Source organism: Neophocaena asiaeorientalis, unplaced genomic scaffold, assembly GCF_003031525.2.
Source record: "Neophocaena asiaeorientalis asiaeorientalis breed wild unplaced genomic scaffold, Neophocaena_asiaeorientalis_V1.1 scaffold449, whole genome shotgun sequence".
NCBI classification, from domain to species: Eukaryota; Metazoa; Chordata; class Mammalia; order Artiodactyla; family Phocoenidae; genus Neophocaena; species Neophocaena asiaeorientalis.
The window spans coordinates 3,358,715-3,380,081 of NW_020175027.1; the positions used below are offsets into that span (position 1 = coordinate 3,358,715).

Here is a 21,367-nt window from a genome sequence, read left to right on the forward strand (position 1 = left end):
CTTTTCTAGTCTCTCTAGGGGCCATGCCTTTCTCTCTGTTTCCTCTCATAGCTCAGTTCATCTCACTACAAGCATATCTCCTCTAGCATCTTTCAAGTCTTCTAAATGACCTTAGGAAATTCTCTTTTTCTTCCTCTCCTCCATTTCAGTCCATCAGTCCAAGGAAGGACTAATGCAAATGAAAAACGTACCAATGAAAATGAAAACTGGAAATTTCAAAATGAAATTACACACACACACACACACACACACACACACACACACACACACACACGTGACCAACCACTGGCATTCTGGAAAAACTCAGAAGCCCCAGTGGAATCAGAACAAAAATCTCCCTTTTTTTCAATTGCCTTTCACACCTGCTTTTCCTCAAAGGCCAGGAGTCAAGATAAACACCAAACCTACTTCTTTATTTCATTTTATTTTGTTCCATTCCAAATCAACATTATTTGCTGGGGTTTTCCCCACCAAAACTATGCCCTGGGTGGGAGTCTCACGGGCCTGCCCTGAACAGCTGCAGAGCTGAGCTGGGATGGGAAGAGGTGGCTGGATCCCCAAACGCCCACTCCCTGGGCTCTTAGGGAGCACTAGGAAGCTGTTGTTGGCCCCAGAGGAAGCCTGCTGGATGGAGATCAGACCTCAAACCCTACGATATTCCACTGGAAGTAAAAGGAGCCTCCGTAGCTGTGGCTTTCTGTGGAAGTTCAAGCTTGGGAGAGGACCCAGAAGCCCTGCACACCCTAATCTGCTAAAGGACGATTTCCAAAGCCTAGCATGTCTTGTCACTCCCTCCCCAGCTCAGAAGCCTGCCATGGTTCCCACTGCCTTCAGGAAGAAAGAACAGGAGAAACTGATGGCACCTTTCTTTTAATGAAAACCACTTAACTGCTCTCCCTCTCTGTATGAGTGATAAGCTCAGAGTCTGCAGCAGCCTGAAGCAGAGATCCTCAAAGTCTAGTCCAGGGACCCCTTGAGTGATCCCCAAGACCTTTCCAAGGGGTCTGTGAGGTCAAATCTATTTTCATAATAATACAAAATTATTCTTGGCCTTCTTCACTCTGATGCTTTTCCAAGTATACACTGGCGTTTTCCAGAGGTTCTAAGATGTGTGATATCACAACAGATTGGATACAGAAGCAGATATGAGAACCCAGCTGTCTTCTATTAAGCCAGACACTAAAGAGATTTGCAAAATCATAAAACAATGTCACTCTAAACGTTTTGGCTTGGAAAATATTGTCCTTTCTTATTTCAAACAGCATATTATTTATGTTATTACTGCTATTTTTAATACATTAATAAATATTTTAAAATTTTGTCCATTTTAATTAACCCACATAAATCCAAAAGCTCCTTGGGGTCCTTGATCATTTTTAAGAGTTTAAAAGGGTTGCAAGACTGAAAGTCTGAGAACCACTTGTTTAAAATAATGCCAGGAGGACTTGAGATGGGACCAGGAGCAGATCAGAATCTTGGTACCAAAGAGAACCTTGATCCCCTGTTTTAGATGAGGAAACTGAGGCCCAGAGAGAGAAAGGGATTTCCCCAAGGTCACCAGCAAGTCAGCCACAGACTGAGGACTGGAACCCAGAGCCCCAGGCTCCCTCCTCTGGGCTCCCTCCCCGCCTCGTGAGCCTCTAGTACTTGGAGTGTTGCAAAGTCCTGAGCTGCAGATTCTCCAGCCAAGGATTAACCATATTCCAAAGACAGAGAAAGGACCATGGGATTCTCTGCCCCACAGGGCACCAGGGCATGCGGAGTGGGGAGGAAAGCCAAGCCCACTCCACCTTGAGCTCCAGACAGCCCTGGCAGGGGGCCTGCCCGCCAGGGATGAGACCGCACAGCTCTCCTCTGGTTGACCCCAGAGCCGACTCACACTGTGGCCCCTGCTCTTTACGTCCCCCAGGGCTCTCTGGGACACCAGTGCACAGTCCCGTGGGAAAAGCTGGTGGGGGAGGGGTGGAGGAAGCCTGGGTGAAGCAGGTGTGCAAACAACAGGGGTGGGGGCGGGGTGTTGGCTCTCACGAGGGCTCTGAGTCACTGAATCAAAGTGAAACTCAGGGACCTAGGGGCCAGGAGGAACCGAAACCTGACCCCCCACCCAAGGGGCAGACCCTAGGCACCAGGGAAAGGCCCAAGGAGCCCCTCTGATTGACCACCTGGCCTCAAGTCCCCTGCTTTACCAAGGAAGCCTCGGACACTTGTCTGCCTGGCTGAGGTGCCAATGACTGCAAAACCGGAAGGACGGGAGAGTGGCCAGCCAGGCTGGGAGATGGGTCCTTAGCATCACTGCCACTAATCGCCCCCGTGCCTGGACTACCCATCTGGCAGGTGTGAACTGAATGACCCCCGTCTCACTGTTCTTCTGGGCTGCCAAGGGGTGGGGCTGCTTGGCCCTGCCCTACTGCCTTCCCTCCCTCACCTACCTCCGGCCTGAGAGCCTGACTGCCCAGTTCCCTGACCGCATGCACACGCGCGCACACACACACACACACATACACACACAAACACAGCCCCACCCAGCTCGATCAGGGCCCTGCCTCCCATAGGCTTTAGCTGCCACAACCTGGACTCAACCAGACGTGTTCTTCAGAGTCCATATTAGGACTCCAGAAGCTCAAAGGCATTCAGGTAGAGAAAATTAGAGCACAAACGCCGTGAACAAGGTGAGTACAGAGCACCCGGAGGATCACAGTCCCAGCAGCCCCAGACGACTGCTGCCGTGTAAGAAAGTCTGCCCAGTGTCACAAGATCTGATTTTTTTTTTTTCCAAGAAAGGTTAGACATCCAGATGGGAAATCTTATTTTTAAATGTTGGTAACTAACTCAAAATCATTTTAAATACAGGACAAGCCAAGTAAAGCATGACCAGAAGGCTGGCAATCAGATTCAAAGTGATGCCCTCTGAGCAACCATGCTGGTCCGGGCCCCTGCCCAGACAAAAGAAAGAACTCAGGGAAGGGCCCCCTACATGTCCAGCCTGAGGGTACATTCAGGGGACACCTTGTGGAGGGCAGGGAGGGGACCTGCTCTGCTGAAGCCCCAGGAGAGACCAAGACAAAGTGGTGGTCATTTCCTTCTCTCTGCAGAGTCTGTCTGGTCTCCAAAGCTCCATGCTGGCCCGGGATGAATCCAAGGGCCCCAGCCAGTCGGGAGGGACCAATGGCCCAACACTGAAAATCCCCCAGGGAGAGGACTGGCTCTGGCAACCAGGCCAGGTCAACAGACCAGCCTCAAGGACAGCATTCCAGGTGGAGGGCTTTGCCTGGATAATGGCCCAGAGACAGGAGAGCTCAGAGACTGTGCGGGGGCCAGAAGCACAGAAGGGATGGGGAGGAGGAATGGGAGGCCAGGGAGGGAAGGTCAGGGCTCACTGTCAAGAGTCGAGGCCCAGGGGTGATAGGCTGATGGGGTCAGGTCAGGGTTGCTCATGGCTTTCAACAGTGGGGGCAGCAGATGGGCCGAGAAGAATGGAGGAAAGGAGGGGAGGTAAGAAACTAAGATTTGGCCTGTCAAATGGCAGTAGGGTATCAAGGATGTTCTGAGGAGTCCGTCTGTCCCTCTAGTTTTTCTGGGTTTTTACCATGTGAAATGTCATTTTTACTGGTCAGACCCCTTCTTTTCTCCAAGCCTGTTTTCCTATCTGAATAATGACTAGGTGACACGTCCCAGATGCTCTCCAAGGCCCTTCCAGCTCCGACAAGGGCTTGTGAAAACCAAGTTGGTGACCCCAAACCCCTAGAGGCCCAGCCCTCCCAGGTCCAAGTATTCTGCCTTCTGCCCTCCATCCTGGAGGTCTCTACCACCTTGTGTACCCAAGATGTCACTTCACAGAAAACTGAGGCTTAACCCTTTTATCCTTCCATCAAGGGGTTGAAGTGAAGGTCCTGAAGGAAAAGGAAGCAAAGGAAAGCCAGGGGCCCTTCCCTTTGCAGCTGCCACCTGGGGGCGCTGTTGTTCAGCCTTGGCGCCCAGAGAGGCTGACTGTTACAAACAGGAAGTCAGGGAGGGGGGCAGGGGAGGATCAGCCAGTTTCAGCTGCCACACAGAACTGCAGCGGGAGCCTGCTAGCCCTCAGTCTGGACCGGCCTCACACGCTCAAGCCCCGGTCTCCTTCAGGGGCCATTTATTAAATACTTAGGACCACCAGGCCCTGGAGCTAAACCCTTTGCCAGAACGACTTCATTTTATCCTCACAATAACGCACAAAACTTGTGCCCCCTCTACTTTCCGATGGCAAAATGCAGACTCCGAGAGACTAAGTAACTTGCCAAAGATTTCACCACACAGGGTCCTCAAACCAGCTGGTCCCTGGCCTGTGAGCCTGGGTCCTTGCCTCAACACCTCACCTTATTTGGGGGTCTCCAGAGATCACTGATCTCTGGAATGGTGGTGCCGCAAGGGTGCCTACAACTCTCCCCTGACTCAGGAATCCTGAGCTTTTCCACACACCCCAGTCCCTGCTGGGAAATCTGAGAGCAGTCTCTGCATCTCCTGCTCCAGTGCCTTCGGTCCTGAGTCCGGGAGCAACAGACAGAGTCTGAGTGTCAGTAAAAGAAGAGGGTCCTAGGAGAGGAAGGCCAGGGTCTGCCCAAGGTCAGAGGGTCCCTGGGGCCCTGCATGGTCTGTGAACTTCTGAAACCCCTTCCATCCCCAGGATGCCTCCCATGGAGGTCCGCAGGGCAGGGCTGAGCTGAGGCTCCCAGCCTGGGAGAAGGGGAGGGCGGAGCTAGTAAGAGAGAGAGCAAGAGCCAATACAAGAAAACAGAGAGAGTGGGGGAGTGCACATGAGAGAGAGAGAAAGAGAAGAGAGTGAATATGAGAAAAAGAAAGAGAGTGAGAGCTGGAACAGCAGACAGAAGCAGACACTGAGGAAGTCTCGATAAACAGGACATAAACAGAGGCAGAGGGTGCTGGATGAGATGTACCCCCAAACAAAAGACACAGAGAGAGACACAAAGACAGAGAGGAGACAGGCACCTCCAGAAAGAGGGATGGACATAGTCATGCCAGGAGCCCCCGCTAAATGCCCCCCAAACTTCCCCATGAGGGTCTTGCTGGACTTGGCATCTTTTGAAAAGGACAGGCCCCTTCCTGTGCCCTCTGCAGGCAGAGGGCAGTCCAGTGCCCAGAAATTCCACCTGCAATGTACCCTCCACTGCCCCCAAAGAAGCTTCCACACGGGTGCTGGATTGGCCAGCCTTCTGAGCTAGTGAAAGGCATTCGCACTCGGCTGACCTCGGTGTGTTGAGGGCCTTTCAAACTGGGGGGATGAAGGGAGGGGGAGGTCAAGGGGACCTGAATGGGGGCCCTGGAGACGGCGGAAGGAGGCCCCACCAGAGATCAAAGGCCCAAAAAGGAACAGAGGGCCTGGGGCTGCCCTTTCACCCATGGTCACTATTCACAGTTCTGCCTGCTCCGCCAAGTCCAGCCCCGCCACGACCTCCTCTGGGCCTTCCGGGGAGGGAGGCACTGCCCGGGCTCTGTCCCCCTAGCCCCGCAGGATACTGTAGGCCCATGCCACAGCTTTCTCCACAGACCCTCACAGGACAGTCCAATCAAGAGATGAAGCTGCCTCTCACGCCTGGGCAGCACCCCAGCCTGACTCTCACCATCCACAAGCCTCCTGAGCCCTCTGGGCACCAGGCCCTGTGCCAAGGGGCCAGGCTGAGGGTAGAAACACAGGCGATGCGGCCCCGCCCAGTCAAGCCCACGTGATGGCGGACTCAGAGTCAAGCAGCAGGAGGGAAAACAACTAGGCAGAACCACTTCCAGATGCCAGGCAGTCACAGAAGCACTTGTCCCCCAGATTGTAACAGGCCTAAGAAGTCATGGAGTCCAGGTGGTGCACTGGTTAAGAATCCGCCTGCCAATGCAGGGGACACGGGTTCGAGCCCTGGTCTGGGAAGATCCCACATGCCGTGGAGCAACTAAGCCCATGCAACACGACTACTGAGCCCACGCTCTAGAGCCCGCGAGCCACAACTACTGAGCCCGCATGCTGCAACTACTGAAGCCCACGTGCCTAGAGCCTGTGCTCCACAACAAAAGCTACCGCAGTGAGAAGCCAGTGCACCGCAACGAAGACCCAACACAGCCATAAATAAATAAATAAATAAATAAATTTACTTTTTAAAAAGTCGTGGAGTCTAAACCAAAATGCCTTCTTTGACTCTTCTGCCCCTCACCCCTGCTCATACCGCCAATGACAGGGAGCTCACTACCTTTCTAAGCTAATGCTTCTAACCTTGGCCCAGCCTGGGTGTTGTCTGAAAGCTGTTCCTTGCACTGAGCCATGATCTTCCTCCCTTGTAGCTTCCTTTAACCAGCCCCAGCTCTGCCCTCAGAGGCCCCACGGACCTTATCTGCTGCCTCACCGCAGAACCGTTCATCTGAGATTTGGACACAGTGGCCACATCCCCAAGACTGGTATTGGAGGCACATGTCCCAAGGAGAATCCTAGAATTTCTAGATTACAAGGGCCCTTGGCAATCTACTGGTCTAACAGTGTTCTAACTTGTTTGTTTTTGCTACAGAACTCTTTACTCAAATAGAGCTTTCCACGGAAGCCAAAATTACCAAGAGAAACAATTCTAGTTGAGGAGACTAGAGACTCTCCCCACCACCATTATCCTCACTAATTGTGAACCCTCTACAGGAACGTGACCGACCCATTCTACAGAGAAGCATTTATTGAGCACCCACTATGTGCCAAGCATTTGTATTCAAGCCATGTTATCCAATACAGTAGCCACTGGGCACATGTGGCTACTGAGCCCTTGAAATGTGCCTAGTGCCACTGAGGAATTAAAATTTTAATTTTATTAGATTTTAATTCATTTAAGTTTAAAAACAAGCCGTGTAAAATATTTTTCCCTTTATAAAGTGCCACTTCCTATGAGAGCCCTTACCAGATCCTTTTGGTCAATGTCGGCCCTTCCCTGGCCTGCCCTGCCCTCCCTCTCTGGTGTCATCCTCCCAGCACAGAATCACCCCACACACTGCCCATCAGAGGGACTTCGGGTTGCCAATCTTGCCCACCGGCCTGCAAGGTCTAGAGGGCAGGTCCTCTGTGATGGAACTCTCCCACCACCCACCCCTGCCCTGAGCCCATGCCCACAGGGTAAAACCCAAATCCAACTGGAAGATGACTGTGAACCAGAGCTGAGCAAGCAACTCCACCCTGCAGAACCTCAGTCACCTCATCTGAAAAATGGGGACGGGGACCCTCAGCCATCTTCCTCTTGGCCCTCTACTGCCTCTCTTGCCCCATGGCCCTTGCCAGAGGCTGCTGATGGCTCCTGAGGAAAATGGTGCCATGGTCTGCAGCCTCGACGGGCCGGAATCCAGCGCACCAGCATTTCCCCTGTGTTTCTCCAGTGGCTGGTTCTTACTTTCTCACCACACTCTTGGCAGCATCCAGCCTGCTGACCACGCCCTGCTGCTTGAAACCCTCCAGGCTCTGCCCAGCCCCAGGCTGCTCCACCTCCAAAGCATCTCTCTGGAGGGGCTGAGGAGCAGCAGGTGGCTGGACAATGCCAGGAAGCTGAGGCCTCAGGGGCTCTCTCCACTCCTTCCCACCCCACCCCACCGCCTGGCCATACCAGCCCTGTGGCTTTGCCAGCATCATGGAACTCCCTGGGGCCTTGGTTTCCTCCCCTATAAAAAGGGGGTGGCAATCTCTGCCTCTTCAACTCCTCCTGAAGCCAATGCAAGGATGCGGGGAGCTATAGAGGGAGGATGGGAGAGGGCAGTAGGGAGCATCACACTGTACTGCTCCCAGGTAGTTTGCTGATGTGAGCAAGGGCACTTCTGCCCACCTCTCTGCCCAGCCATATCCACTCTCAGTGATGCAGGGCAGGGGGCAGGCAGGGGCTCTGCTTGTTGCTTGAGTCTCTCAATCTTCCCAATCCTGTAAGCTTTCAGGACCACCAAATCCAGACCACAGACTGGATCACCTCCCAAGTCTTTCTGGGGATCGGGGCTCAATCGTAAATTCCAAAACTGAAAGGATCTCAAAGGTCATCCAATTCTGCATCTGATTCTTGATAGTCTTATACAGCAGCCCAGCACATGGCCACCTAGGCTCTACTAACATACCTCTGGTGACAAGGCACTCACTACCTCCTGAGGCAGCCCCCTTTGGCCGTAGACCACTCGCATATTTACGAAGTTATTTTTTACTCTGAGCTGAAATCTATTCTGCATCTGCCACACACTGGCCTTTGAGGCCACACAGCAAAGTCTCGTTCCTCTTGCCTTCCATGTCAGCCTTCCAAATATTTGAAGGCAACAATCCAGTCCTTCTCATTCTCCTCTTCTTGGTACCAAAACATCCCTAGAGCCTTGAGGTATTCTCCAAATACCTCTCCATCCAGGTTATACCCATCTGGACACATCCTAATTTGTCACTGTCCCTCTTAAAGGTCAATACCACAAATGAGCCACAGCCTTCAGGAAGGATCTGCCCAGCACAGAGCAGTCTAGATGAACAACACTCACATCCTGCCCACTTACAGCTTCTCAAGCAGCTTGAGAGGCTAAACAGTGACCACTGATCAGAGGCCGAAAGCCAACAGAGCACTCAACAAACATAGTGACACAGTCCCCCCAGTTCAGAACCTGTGTGTTTGACGGTAAACATCAAAGTCAATGTTTTTGTCTCTTCAAAACTCTCTGCCTGTATCCCTCAACCTCTGAGGGAGCCTCACATACCCACCCCTCCACATGATCAAACACAGTGGGCCCCAGCTTGGGCACATCTGCTGTGAGTCCAGGTGACAAGGGGAGAAAAGATGACACCATCAACCCCATAAACCAACAGAGATGGTAGGCCCACTGCCTCCTGCAGTAACCAGTACAGCAACCCTGAGTTAAAGACTTCCCACATCTGCTCTGAGTGTTGGGGGGTGAGGGGGCGGAGAGGTGAGGCAGGTTCCAGAAGCCGTGACTCATCCCCCATGTACTCCACAGCTCCAAACATAGGCCATAGCTCCTGCATGGCCTGGAGCCCACACACCACAGGCCAATCCACCGCTGGGCCAACTCAATTTTCTAGTTACAGATCTTAAGTACTTAGGCATGTGCTCGTGAGAACACACATCCTTTACAGGGAGCCGAGAAAGGGAATTGTGCTGAGGAACAGAATAATTGAATCAAGATTTCTGTCACCCTGCTCTCAGCCCCTAGACTATAGCCCGTTTTTTTTTTGTTTTGTTTTTTCCTTTCCTGACAAAGGTTTTACAGACTCCCAGGGGTCATTTCTCCTCTCAAACCCATTAATGTCAGCCCGCTGGCAGCCTATCCAGGGAAAGGAGACCCAGGTTAAGGTGGGCCCATGTCCGGGACAGAGGCAGCCAGCTCCCGAGGCCCGGGCGGCACACCGCGGGTTGAGAAAAACCAACAGGGAAGACTGTCATCTATTTAATCGCAGGGAGGCCCCCTGCACTCCCTCCTTCCAGGCCCAAGGACAGAGAGGAGAAGATTATTCACTTCCTCAACGCCCCCCGCATCACCACACTGAAGGCCTTCTGAAAGAGGTGTGCTCAGACCCTCGGAGAGCCCACCCGCTGACCCTGCCACCTCATGTGTGCCCCTCTCACTTTGCCCAGCCCCTCCCTCTCCCCTAGGCCTCCCCCCAAAAGGGGACACTGCGGCTGTGCTCATACCCTCCACACCCCGCCCTCTGGGCATCACATCTGCAAACGCAAGGGCTTCTAAGAGTCCGCAAAGCACAGGCCCCAAGGACTCTGCCAGGCCCGGCTTTCCCACCAAAGGGGTGAAGATGGGAGGAGGCCAGCGAGAAGTCCAGTCCCAGCCGGGGCCCTCTTCCTCTCCCGGAGGGCTCAGCCCCTTCCCCGTGGTCAGGACGGGACTGAGCTGGGCCAGACGCCGCCAGCGCTCTGCAGGTAACGGGTGTTCGGAGGGCGTCTGTGCTTCCGCCCCTGACTGAAGGCCTGGAAACAGATCCCACAGATCCGACCAGGCCCATCCCCGACGGGCAGCGCCGGCGTCTCCTACCTTCGTCTCTCTTGCGCTTGTTGGTGTCGGCGCTGGGGGACGTGATGCCCAAGATGCCGCTGATAGAGTAGGAGGAGCCGGCTGAGTCCGTGCTCACCGAGGACACCTGCGTCACGGAGCCGGTGGACACTGCGCAGAGGGAGAAGGCGGTCAGGGCCCGGCGGGAGGCTGGGGGGCGGTGCCGGGGAGGAGGAAGGTCGGCCCCCGCCTTCGGGCCAATACGAAGACACGCCCCCTACAGGGGGCTGGTGAGACTGAGAGAGAGCAGGGCAGGGCAGGTGTGTACTGAGGACACTCGCCACAGGGCAGCGGCCAAACCTGGGCCATGAGAGCAGCCCCAAAGAGAACTGACACTACAGAAGGGACACGGGCACCAGTTCAAACCCCAGCCTGTCCAAGGATGCAGGAAGCAGGGGGATGGAGCAGAGAAACGGGGGAGCTGGGGCCCACCACCAGCCAGTGCTAGAAACGACCTACTCGTTAGTCAGGCTCACTCCCTACTTACAAATCCACCCATCCCGCAGACATAAATATCTGCACACTCATACACAGAGCCAGCAAAGCACCAAATGCAGACTATCTGTCTTTTTATAGTTCCTCGCTGTCTTTTCTCCTTCCACTTTACCTGGATTTTAATATTAATTATATAATATTAACATACTATGTTATATATATATTGATTTATAATAATGATATTTTTTTCTGAGAACTTACTCTGTGCCAGGCATTCAGGCATCATCTCATTTAATTCTGAGAACAAACTTATAAGTTAGGTCACTGGAAAGGTAAGGGAACCAAGGCTCAGAGAAGGTAAGTGACTTGCCCAAAGTCACACAGCTAATAAGGTGCAGAGTGGTGACTGGAACCCAAGAACTAAAGTCAACCCCTATAGTAATCTGCTCCTCACTAATGAATAATGGAAAACAATAATATGCTTCACATTCATAAAGTGCTTTTCATTTGATGCCTGCAATAACCAAGAGTGCTATTATTCATCCGCATTCATCAGGTGAGGAAACTGAGCCTCCACACAGCAAAGTGATTGGCTCAAAGTCATCTAGCTAACAAGCCGTAGCACCAGGGCTCAGCCTTGGTTCTGACTTAAAGTCTAGATTTCTTCTGCCCAGAAATGTGGGTTGGTGACTTATTGTGACTGAGACCAGGTATCTAAGTTCCTAAAAATAAGAATGGGGGAGGGGAGGTTTGTGCAAGTTTCACATTAACTCCTGGCCCCAGAATCCAAGGGGGAGACCTGTCAGTCATCAGGGTCCTCTCAAACTGTGCAGCTTAATTTCCATTTCTGGGCTGTGGGAATTCTTCCTTGGTTCATTAAAACCTACAGACCAATCTCAGACACATTTCCTTCGGCTATAACTAGCTGGAGGCAGGTGGAGCTGCTTTTGACTCTAAAGTGTAGGAAATTACTAGAAATGGTGGTGATTGGTTGAGAAGCTGTTTGTTGCTTTCCTTGGAGCACATCCAGCTCTTGCTCCTACAGACCTAAAGGGAGCAGTGCCTTTCTTCTCATATTTGAGTTTGATTTTAGATCTTCCTTAGGAGACACAGAAGTAGAAATCGTTAACTTCTCTTTTCCTTCACCAGATGAAGCTCCTCAAAATAGATTTATGCAAATCTCACAACCTTTTCTGCGTTAAGGTGCAAAGAACAGAGGAAGAAAGAATCTCACCAGTCATTCGGTACTTTAAACAGCCACCACATATAACCAAGGCTCACCACGTTGCTGACAGAGCCGATGACATGTGTTTCAACATTTTGTAATCACACTCGGCTCAAAAGACTCAGGTTCCAATTCTGGCTCCGCCTCTTACTGGCCATGTGACCTTGGGCTAGTTATTTCGTCTCTCTAAAGCTTCCATTTCCTTACTCCTCAGTAAGTTAATAAATTATAAGGGGCTGTACACAAATAAGATATGAATTTTATACACGTTTCTGAGATAAGGCATTCTGCTGACTGTCAAGTGTAATTATTCCTCTTACCCAATTGAAAGAATATTATCAGTTACCCTAAGTTTGATATTCCTTTGCTATGTGACCTGAAATAAAGCTGCAAATGAAATCCCAGCCACAAACACTTCCCCAGAAAGCTCTCCTTAACCCTCTTCACTCCAGCTCAACAAAGCTGATCTTTCCCTCCCTTCTGCTCCCACAGCACCCTGTACTTTCTTCTTGAGCCTGATCTCAGTGTTTTGCAGACTTCTCCTTGTTATTTTCCCCCATTAGACCGAGAAGCCCTCGAGAAGGGGGATTTTGTCCTACCTTCCTCATAACGTTAGTCTCCACCACCATGGGCTGCATAGCAGGGGCTTAGCAAACACTTTTTGGATGGATTACTAAATGAAGAATTATTTTATGGAAGGGAAGAATTCTGTCTTACCTTTATTCAAAGAAGCAACCGTGAAGAATCAGAGACCTCAGAGAGCACTGGGTTTGTGCCCCTTGCTCCACAAATGGGGAAACTGAGGCTCACAGAGGTGAAGGGGCTTAACACAGTTCACTGGTTGACTTAATGACAAAGCTGGAACTATAAGCCAGGCCTCTGCCTGTCCCCCATCACCATGGGGAGTTCAAGTTTTCAGTCAAAGAAAGAGCAACAAAGGGCACACAATCTTTGTGTAATTAAGGTGTGATTAAGTGGAATTGACAGGGCCTGTGGCAGCCAGAACCGTCAGAGGCTTGCTGAATGGTGGCCCGCTTTCTTATAGTAGAATAAGCTTTCCCCCAACTAACCAGAGGTGTTTCCTTTATCCAAAGTGGAGAAATCATACACCTTGTGTAGACACATGTCACTTTCATCTCACGATCTTTGCAGGGAAGGGAAGGCAAGGGAAACTTCTGAACTCCTGGGTAGTAGGAAATATGACTCTTCTCCTTACGAGTCATGGTCACTCTCAGACTTCACCCATGAGTGTCAGAAACCCCACTGGCAGCCCTTGACAGTTCACGGAGCACATGAGATCGAAGCAAGAGAGAGAGAGAAAGAAAGTTTGGGAAGTTTTGCCACATCTTCACTCAAGACTGCAAGTGCACAAAGAATTGTAGAAGGGCTGGTTGATAGAAGAAAAAAACACATTCAAAACTACTTACTGACTAATGATGCAGAAAATGTTATGAATAAGTATCCCTTTCTTGATTTATTACTTTAATTATCTGACATTCTATAGACCCCCATTAGTGGATTTTTTTTTTTTGGCTTAGATTTCAATTTTCTGTCTCATGGTGAAAGCTATTTATCATAATAATCAGTAAAATTCAAAACCTTTTAGCAGTATTTATAAAATTCATTTACCAGGTTCAGCCCTTGGAGAATGACAAAGAAGGCGCATTAGTACGTGTGCCAAAGTGTTTTATGCAGAATTATCTGTCCATAAGAATGATTAAAAGTTCTTTAGAGTATTTGGAGCCCATTAGATTTTTAAGTTTTTTTAAAAAGTTCTTCTTACCTATGCTGTGACTGGAAGCTGGGACCGGCTGGTTGGGCGGCTGCTGTACTTTTGTCCGGATGATCCTGTGAACAGTTGGGAAAAAAAATAAATGGCTATTTACCATCATGGAGGAGAAGAGATCTCAACTAGTGATGCCAGAAACCCATATCCAGCTGGGTCGTGGGCCAAGCTGGGGAAGAAGTGGGGGCAGGTTATGAACCCAGGTCCTGAGTTGGGGGTTTGGAAGAATTATAGATTAGTTCCAACTCAGCCCCTACCTCCCTGGGTGTCTTTGGGTAACTTGCACCCCTCTCTGGCCCTCAAGTGCCTCTTCTGTAGGAAGAGATTGATGCGTTAATATTACAAAGAGGCATCCCGTTCTTGGAGCAGCTTCAGCTCCATAAGGAACTCACTGAGTGAGTTAGAAAGTTCCATCCCTTTCCTGGACCTCAACCTCCCATCTGTGGAATGAAGGCACTGAACCAGGTGACCTCCCTGTCCCCTGGCAGCTCTCACACTCTGGTTTCTCTGCCTTAGAGAGCCACAGGAAAAATAACATCCCTGCCCATCAGAAATTATCAAGGGGGTAGGGGGAGGGATGTGAATGTTGCTACAAAACTAGAAAGGGTTAAAGTGCTGCCAGGAGAGGCCTGGCTTGGCTTTGCTAAGAGGAAGCCTGAATTATACAAAATGGTGGAAGGCTCTATGGGGCTGGGACCCAGGGCTGTCCTGGACTGTCTTTCCAGAGACCTTGCTTCAGTTCTAATATGAACTGGATTGTGACCCTGGGCAAGTCCATTCCATTGACGGCCTTGGTACAATGAGGGAGTTGGAACAGACCAATCTTTGCTTACTTTAAGTAATCAAATCCTTTTTGGAAAAAAAAAAAAATCTTATGGAAAAGTCCAGTGTATAAAAAGGATAATAGCAGCAGTGCCTTCACCTTGCTACCTGGCAGCTCTGATGTCCTTCTGCAGAAACTTGGGCTCTGAGAAGCTTAGTTTGTAACTTTCCAGCTGGGACAACATGTGAGGCCTCCACGAGACCTCAAGCCTGATGCATCGTACAGCAGCTGACCAGGGCCAGACCAAAAGTCCGTACAGCAGCTGACCAGGGCCAGACCAAAAGTCCTTTTTGGGCCTGCAAGAAAGTTCCTTCCCTGGCACTTGGGAGAAGGATAGGTGGTAATAAAATGTGCAACTTCTTTGGAAAAGTTCTATTCCAGTCTCCAACTATGACCTTCTCTGGACGCGCAGGCCCAGCCGCCATGGCTCACGGGCCCAGCCGCTTTGCGGCATGTGGGATCTTCCCGGACTGGGGCACGAACCCACTTCCCTGCATTGGTAGGCGGACTCTCAACCACTGCGCCACCAGGGAAGCCCCAACTATGACCTTTTAAAATAACATTTATTAGAGTTTTTCCTAATTATGAAAGTACTTTGTGCTCATTGTAGACTATTTGGACAACAGGTATAAAGAAGACATCTAAAAACACATTTTGGTATATTTCCTTTATGCTAGCATTCCTGTGCATATTTGGAAATATCCATTTCTTCTTAACAAGATCAGGATTAAACCATGTATACAGTTTTATGTCCTGCTCTTTTCACTCAGCATTATATAAGAAGCTTTTTCACATTTCAGACCATTCCTTCTGAAAGCTCTTTTCAGGCTGCACTGGTCTCCAGCTTGTGCACAGGGAAAGGGAGAACGGAAGTGTCTCCTGAACTTCATTGGGCCGGGGCCCCTGACCTCTGTGATCTCACAGCTCAGTGCTGGGCGCCGAGGGTGCTCAGTATCCTCAGCTGATAGCCTGGAATGGACGTTTCTGTTCACACCACAGCCTAGCCACAGGCCCTCTGGAGCCATGGCCACTTGAGCTCAGCATAGGGGCCTTTTGCCATTTTCTGATGAGTCAGCATATGTGCTGCCTCAAATATACTGAGCATTTGTTTGTTTTCTCCAATATTCAAATAATTTATTTTGACTAAGAAAACATGGAGCGTATTAACAAAGACCTGGGATTGAGGCAGTCTTTTTGACTACCTGGAATTAAGCTAGCATCTGACCTAATTTTGGATTTCTGTGTGGGTCACCTTCTCTATATACATGTATGTGTGTCTACAGAGATATAGCTAGATGTGTGAATATACGGATATGCCAGATTTAAATATAGTTTATCTATATTATGGTTTATGTACATACAAACATATGGTAAAGTATTAATAGATTGTAACTATTTCCTGTTGAAGTCCTGTATAAACTCCTAACTTTTCAAAGCATTGTCTTGCCATTAACTTTCTATGTAAGCCAAGAAAATTACGTTTTCCTTATTTTTCTTTAAAAATATTTATAAATCATTGGTAAAACATTATCAATTTTTATAAAGCATTGACAGGTAGCTGCAGCGCCGTGAACAGGCTCCGGATCCGGACTTCTAGCGTTTGAATCCCAGTTTTGCAGTTTGCCAGCTGTATAATGTTGGGTGAATTACTTACCCCTCTGTACCTCAATTTCTTCATCTGCAAAATGAAGCTAAGAATCATTCCCGCCTCATAGGGTTATTACAAGGATTAAATTAATTAAGTACGTAGAACAGTGGCTGCTGCCTAGTAAATTCTCGATAAATGTTAGCTGTTGTTATTTTCACTGTTATCTTCATAAAGATTAATGACCAGCTTCAACATTTAAAGGTTCATATTTTCCACAAATGCCTTAAAAACACATGGGATCCCCCTGGGAGCTGGGGAGGGGAAGGTAGCCATCCCCATACCCTATTTTAAGGCTGTAGTGGGGCTTTCCTTTATAAGGAAGACTTGAATCTTAGGGAACCCTCCAAACCCATCCCCAGAGATAGAAATTTTGCCCATCTGCTTGTAGCAGCTGCCAAGAAAAGAACAAAGAGCATCATTTTCCATTGAGAAGAAATGGGAGTGGGAAGAACAAGACTATAATTGAATCATAACAATTCTAAAAAAATTAAAAAATTAACATCAGGACTCATCACAATAAGAGCCATGCTCTGGACCAGTTCTAAACCAGAGACATTCAGAGCTGATTGACAGTCAGCGCTAAGAGGTGCAACCTTTACTTTGCTGAGCATTAGCATGACCTTGAATGCCATATGATCATCCTAGATGGTCCAATGGAGAAGGAAGCTCAGCAATCAAAGAATTCCTATAAATGAGGAAACTAAAGCCCAGAGTGCTCAAATGACCTGCCCAAGGTCCCACAGCAAGTCAGCTCCCATGCCCGAGCACTTTTCTTTGAGCCACATTCAAAGGAAGCAGTCCCTCTGCTAAATACTGCCTGTATGAGGCATAAAGCCTATTTGGATTCAAAATCCATCTAGAGTCCGAAGATTCAAAGTCCGAGGAACTTTAGACATTACTGGCATTTGTAAGGATCCCTTTTCAACATCACCCCTGCTGCTTTGAAAGGCTAGGTCTTCTCACCCGCACCCCAGCCACCACCTCCCCTACACCACATACAAAATTCCACTGAAAGAGAAAATCGTGGGGCCTTAGAAAAAGAAATGGGGCTATAAGACTGAAAGAAATACCCACGTCTACCTCACTGATCAAACTGCCATATTGCAGTAAGAATCCTGGGCCATCAGCTGTGTTAAGAATCCAGAAACCAAGAGACCAACTAGGCCAAGCTGGGAGAGAATCCACAGGTGACACTCACACCTGCGGCTGATGCGGAGAAGAAAGAGGGAAGGGATGAACAAGCCCAGAAGGCTTGTTGCCCAAGTCAGGATGAAGAGCAGGGTTTACAAATGGTCATCCCAAGGCCACATCCATCCCTTGTTTTGGCTACATCCAAAGCAAGTTTTGTTTGGCCTGCACAGTATATTTATTTTCATTTGAATTAGTTGCCAGTATTGGTAAGTTGGTAGCGTTTACATAAATACGTGGATTTCTAGCTTCTCTTGAAAAATCAGAACACCCAGAATACTGGCCCCGCATCCTCACAGGACAACCACTGGTTGGTACTAAATAGAGCTGCCACTCTAAGCTGGGAATGTCACTCGGCCCCTGGTTTAGAGCCTCGGGACTGGAACAGACCAAGAAGGAAGACTCCGTTCCACCCGGTGTTGGGGTCAGCTCTAAGACAGTCACCTCCAGCTGTCTCAGGCTGGATTCCAAGAACCTTCATGCAGGCTGTGCAACACCCCAGCATGTATTTGTCCTTAAGAAGCCACATAAACGTGATGCTTTGTGTCCCAGGGAATCTCCCACAAGCCTAGCAGAACTGGTTCAGTGTTGCTTCACCCCATGTCAGTCACGGTTTCCCAGGCAGGATCCCCAGAAGGCAGCAGGAAGGCACACACTTCTGCGGGGGAAGGTGGAGACGGCCCTGTGGCCACCAGAGTAGCTATAGATCCAGACACCCTTCCCTCCCTAGATGTCTGAAGTATTGGAATAGTGAGACGTTGCCTCCCGGGGAAGCAGGGGCTGGGAGAGAAAGCTATGGACCCTCTTACACAACATTTGCAAGACAGTCATTTAGACGCTGCATCTGTTTGAATGCAGTGGGATCTTTATATGGAAAATAAAACTGTGCGCTGGGATGGCTCAGGCTTTGTGGGTGTGGGGTTGGGGGGTGGATACAGCAACTCAAGACTGTTCCGCACTTAGTTTATTTGCCCTGCGCAGTCTGTTGCTCAAGACACCAAAGAGCTCTCACTGAAGAATGTGGTGAGGAACCAGAGACTGCTCCCGGGAGGCGCCCCAGAGAGGAGCACAGGAAAGGGCTATAGATCACAGAGGAAGCCTGCAGACAGGCAGCAAAACGCACAGGCTGTGAGGCTCAGCAGTGGAATGGGAATGCAGTAGGGATGGCTGTTTGCCCTTCCTTGTCTCTCTCCTCACAGATCTTCAGTTCTGTCCTGCCAGAGTCCTACTGGAGAGTGGTGGAAAGAAACATCCCTTCTCTTACCATCAGGGAACCTGGGCTCTACTCCCACCTCTAGCTCAAAATCATTGTTCCTGTGCACTCCCCATCTGGGCCTTAGTTTCTATACCTGTCACAGGAGAGAGTTAAGCTTTGAGGGCTGTAGGAGACCACAGATGTGGCAGCACCTTAGAGGTACAGCCGGTGGAGCCACCGGGCCACCGTTATGGCCTGGGACACCCAGGAGGCCCCTGAGGCTAGCCATGGCCCCAGCAACTAGCAGTCTGACCCTCCACACAGCACAGCTCTGGGCACAAAGCATCAGTTGAGCCATGATTTCCCTGGACACTCTTTCAAGTACCCCCTTCATAGCTTTCACCACATCTGTAATCACGGTGCTCTATTTGCTTCATATGTTTCTTTCAAATCACTTACTTTTTGACTTAGACTCATTTTATAAAGCAATATTAGTTCTTTACCATAAATGACGAGGATAGTTCATAAAGTTCACACTCACTGGTTTCAAGTGCTAGTTCTATTTTTCTAAAGTACATTAAAATAACTTCATCACAAAACAGTTTTTCTCCTTGTATGACAGAAGATAGAAGTTGGGGCCCTGAAAATGATTTATGCTTGTCCCGCAAAGGCATTTTCTCACTGACGTTAGTTGTCACTGTTTAAAGATATAGAGATTTCATATACACAAACGTACAAATACGTGCACACACAAGTCCTAGTTTCTGGCTCCTCTTTAAGAACGGAAAAAATATCTGGCTGCCACCAGGCCCACATTCCTGGCAGCTTTCAGCTACAGCCGAGAGGCAACTGCCCCTTCAACAGAGCTTGTGTTCCTAGTTTGCCACAGACCGACCTTCCCCTGTTGCCTTATGCCTGGGCCGCTTCCCTTGTTGCATCATCTGTCTGACCCCATATTGGCATTAAGGTTTGTGACCCCCACGGGCAACCTGAGGTATCTTTCAAACCACACGTATAACCTAGATTGAAAAATCTCGGGGCCTCCAGAGCCTGACCACCAGTTTGCTAGAGGCTCCTCTGCAGAGCAGGCTGACTACTCCTTCACTGATCTCAGCAGAGCAGTCCTCACTCCACGTTAGGGCTTTTGGAGACACAGGTAGGCAGAAAAGTCATGTTGCTTTGTGTCATGGAAATCTTTCAAAGAGCTGGCAGTAGCGGACTCAGAAAGCACATGAAGCCACTCATAAGCCAGAAAAGAACAGGAGTGATGCCCCTCAAACCCACCACAATAATTGCTACCTCTCCAGCAATTCTGTACCTATGGTGGGCTGTCCAGACTTCTCAGTGAAGGCCAAAGTCCCTCCCTGGACAAAGAGCCCCTCTAGAACAGAGACTAAGAGACCATATGCCTGATTCCCCTCTCTCTTCGTAGCACCTTGAAGGACGTCAGAGCCAAGGTAAAGGTTTGCTGAGAGAAGAAACAAAAAACAGGCTAATGTTTTATGAAATAGCAGGACTCCAGACACCAACACGGAAAATCACACAGTGATTCTGTGCATTTGAGTCATCGCAGAAGGAACAATGTCAGGACCAGAAGGGGAGCTGGTCTGATCACCTCAGTTGCTGGGGGTGAGGGATCCCCTATGCCCAGACAGGCTCTGCACTGACAAGAGCAGGGCGTGGCCTTGGAGAAATGGGAACTGTTCAGGGTTTCAGTCTGCTGGCTTCCTTTTTCTTTGTGGGTTTTAGAGAACAACCAATCATTTCTGTCATCTCACAACTTCATCCTTGACTTTATGGGTTTCAATGGAGTTGAGACAGCACCATCCACGGTAGAAAACTTTCCTTCAGGAATTCAATTTTGAAGCTCTGAGAGCTCTGTTGGATGCACTCTGGACCAGACTGGAAAAAAGAAGGAGCTCCCAAGAAGATCCCCAGCTGGTACTCATGGTATTTCTCTGGATCTTTCTCCCCACCGGTGAGATTCGGGGCAACTGGGGAGAGGGCAACCCCCTAACTCCACAGCATCTTAGCATCCTGGATGTCACTCTTGGAAATCACAGACCCATATCAGCACCACCAAAGTCCTGGGCTCTCAGAGAGAGGAATAGCTTTGTCAAAGTCACACTGAGTTTGTGGCAGAGCTGGCACAGGAGCTAAAATCTCTCAAGTGCAAGTCCGGGCTCTGTTCCCCACACTCAATAGCTCAAACTCTGCGCAAACTGGAGGCTGGGATTTTCCTCCTGGGAAGCCCTGAGGTGGGCCAGCGCCAACCCTGAGGATGGGCTTGCAAGGAAGTGACATTTGTGAAGGCCTAACAGGACAATTCACTGTGTGGTGCTTCACATGCAGAGGCAAGCGGTGAAGGGAGTGATGGAAGTGACTCTGGGCTCAGAAGAATCTGCAGGAGCCAGAGTGTTGGCATAGCCTCCTCTCCCTGGACTTAGGACGCCTGCCCACTTTGGAGAGAAGAGAGGGTGATAGAGCGATCCATTCAGCCCCGTTAGCATCCCTCCTGTCTGATAACCCCTATGGAGACTTGGTGAAAGGAGAGACCGGATCTTCAGGAAAGGCACATGCAGAGCCCCCAATATCCCCACCCACCCCAGACCCCTAGCCTCCCACAGGCACCAGCCCCTCACCTGTTGATGGAACTGACGCTGGGCACCGTGTCATTGTCACACACCCGTTCCGCCAGCAGCCGGTCCCTGATCTCCCAGGCAAACATGGTGGGATTTTGGCGTTTATACTCAGCGATTTTTTCCACCACTTTGGGTGTGGCAACCTTTGGTTTGGATCCTCCAATTACCCCAGGCTTGATGCTCCCCGTCTCATAATACCTAGGACCCAAGGAGAGAGGAGCTTAGCCATGAGAGACCTGGAAAATGGGTGTTGGTAACAAAATAATGGATTATTCTGTCCAGGAAACGTCCAGACCTGTGCTGTCCAGTACGTACCCACTAGCCATATGTGGATTTTGAACATTTAAAATGTGGCTTGTTTGAATTGAGACGTGCTATAAGTAT

At 49.7% G+C, this 21,367-nt stretch overlaps 1 protein-coding gene across 2 annotated transcripts in view; it reads right to left on the reverse strand.

Annotated features, from left to right (window-relative positions):
• Positions 1-21,367, reverse strand: part of PAX5 (paired box 5) — a 189,211-nt gene that overhangs the window by 149,039 nt on the left and 18,805 nt on the right. For both annotated transcript variants that reach the window (XM_024763043.1, XM_024763044.1), the window contains exons 3-5: positions 20,984-21,181; positions 13,485-13,549; positions 10,024-10,152 (exon numbers count right to left, since the gene is read on the reverse strand). In XM_024763043.1, the coding sequence (XP_024618811.1) occupies positions 10,024-10,152; positions 13,485-13,549; positions 20,984-21,181 (392 nt within the window). The remainder of the gene's footprint in view (positions 1-10,023; positions 10,153-13,484; positions 13,550-20,983; positions 21,182-21,367) is intronic.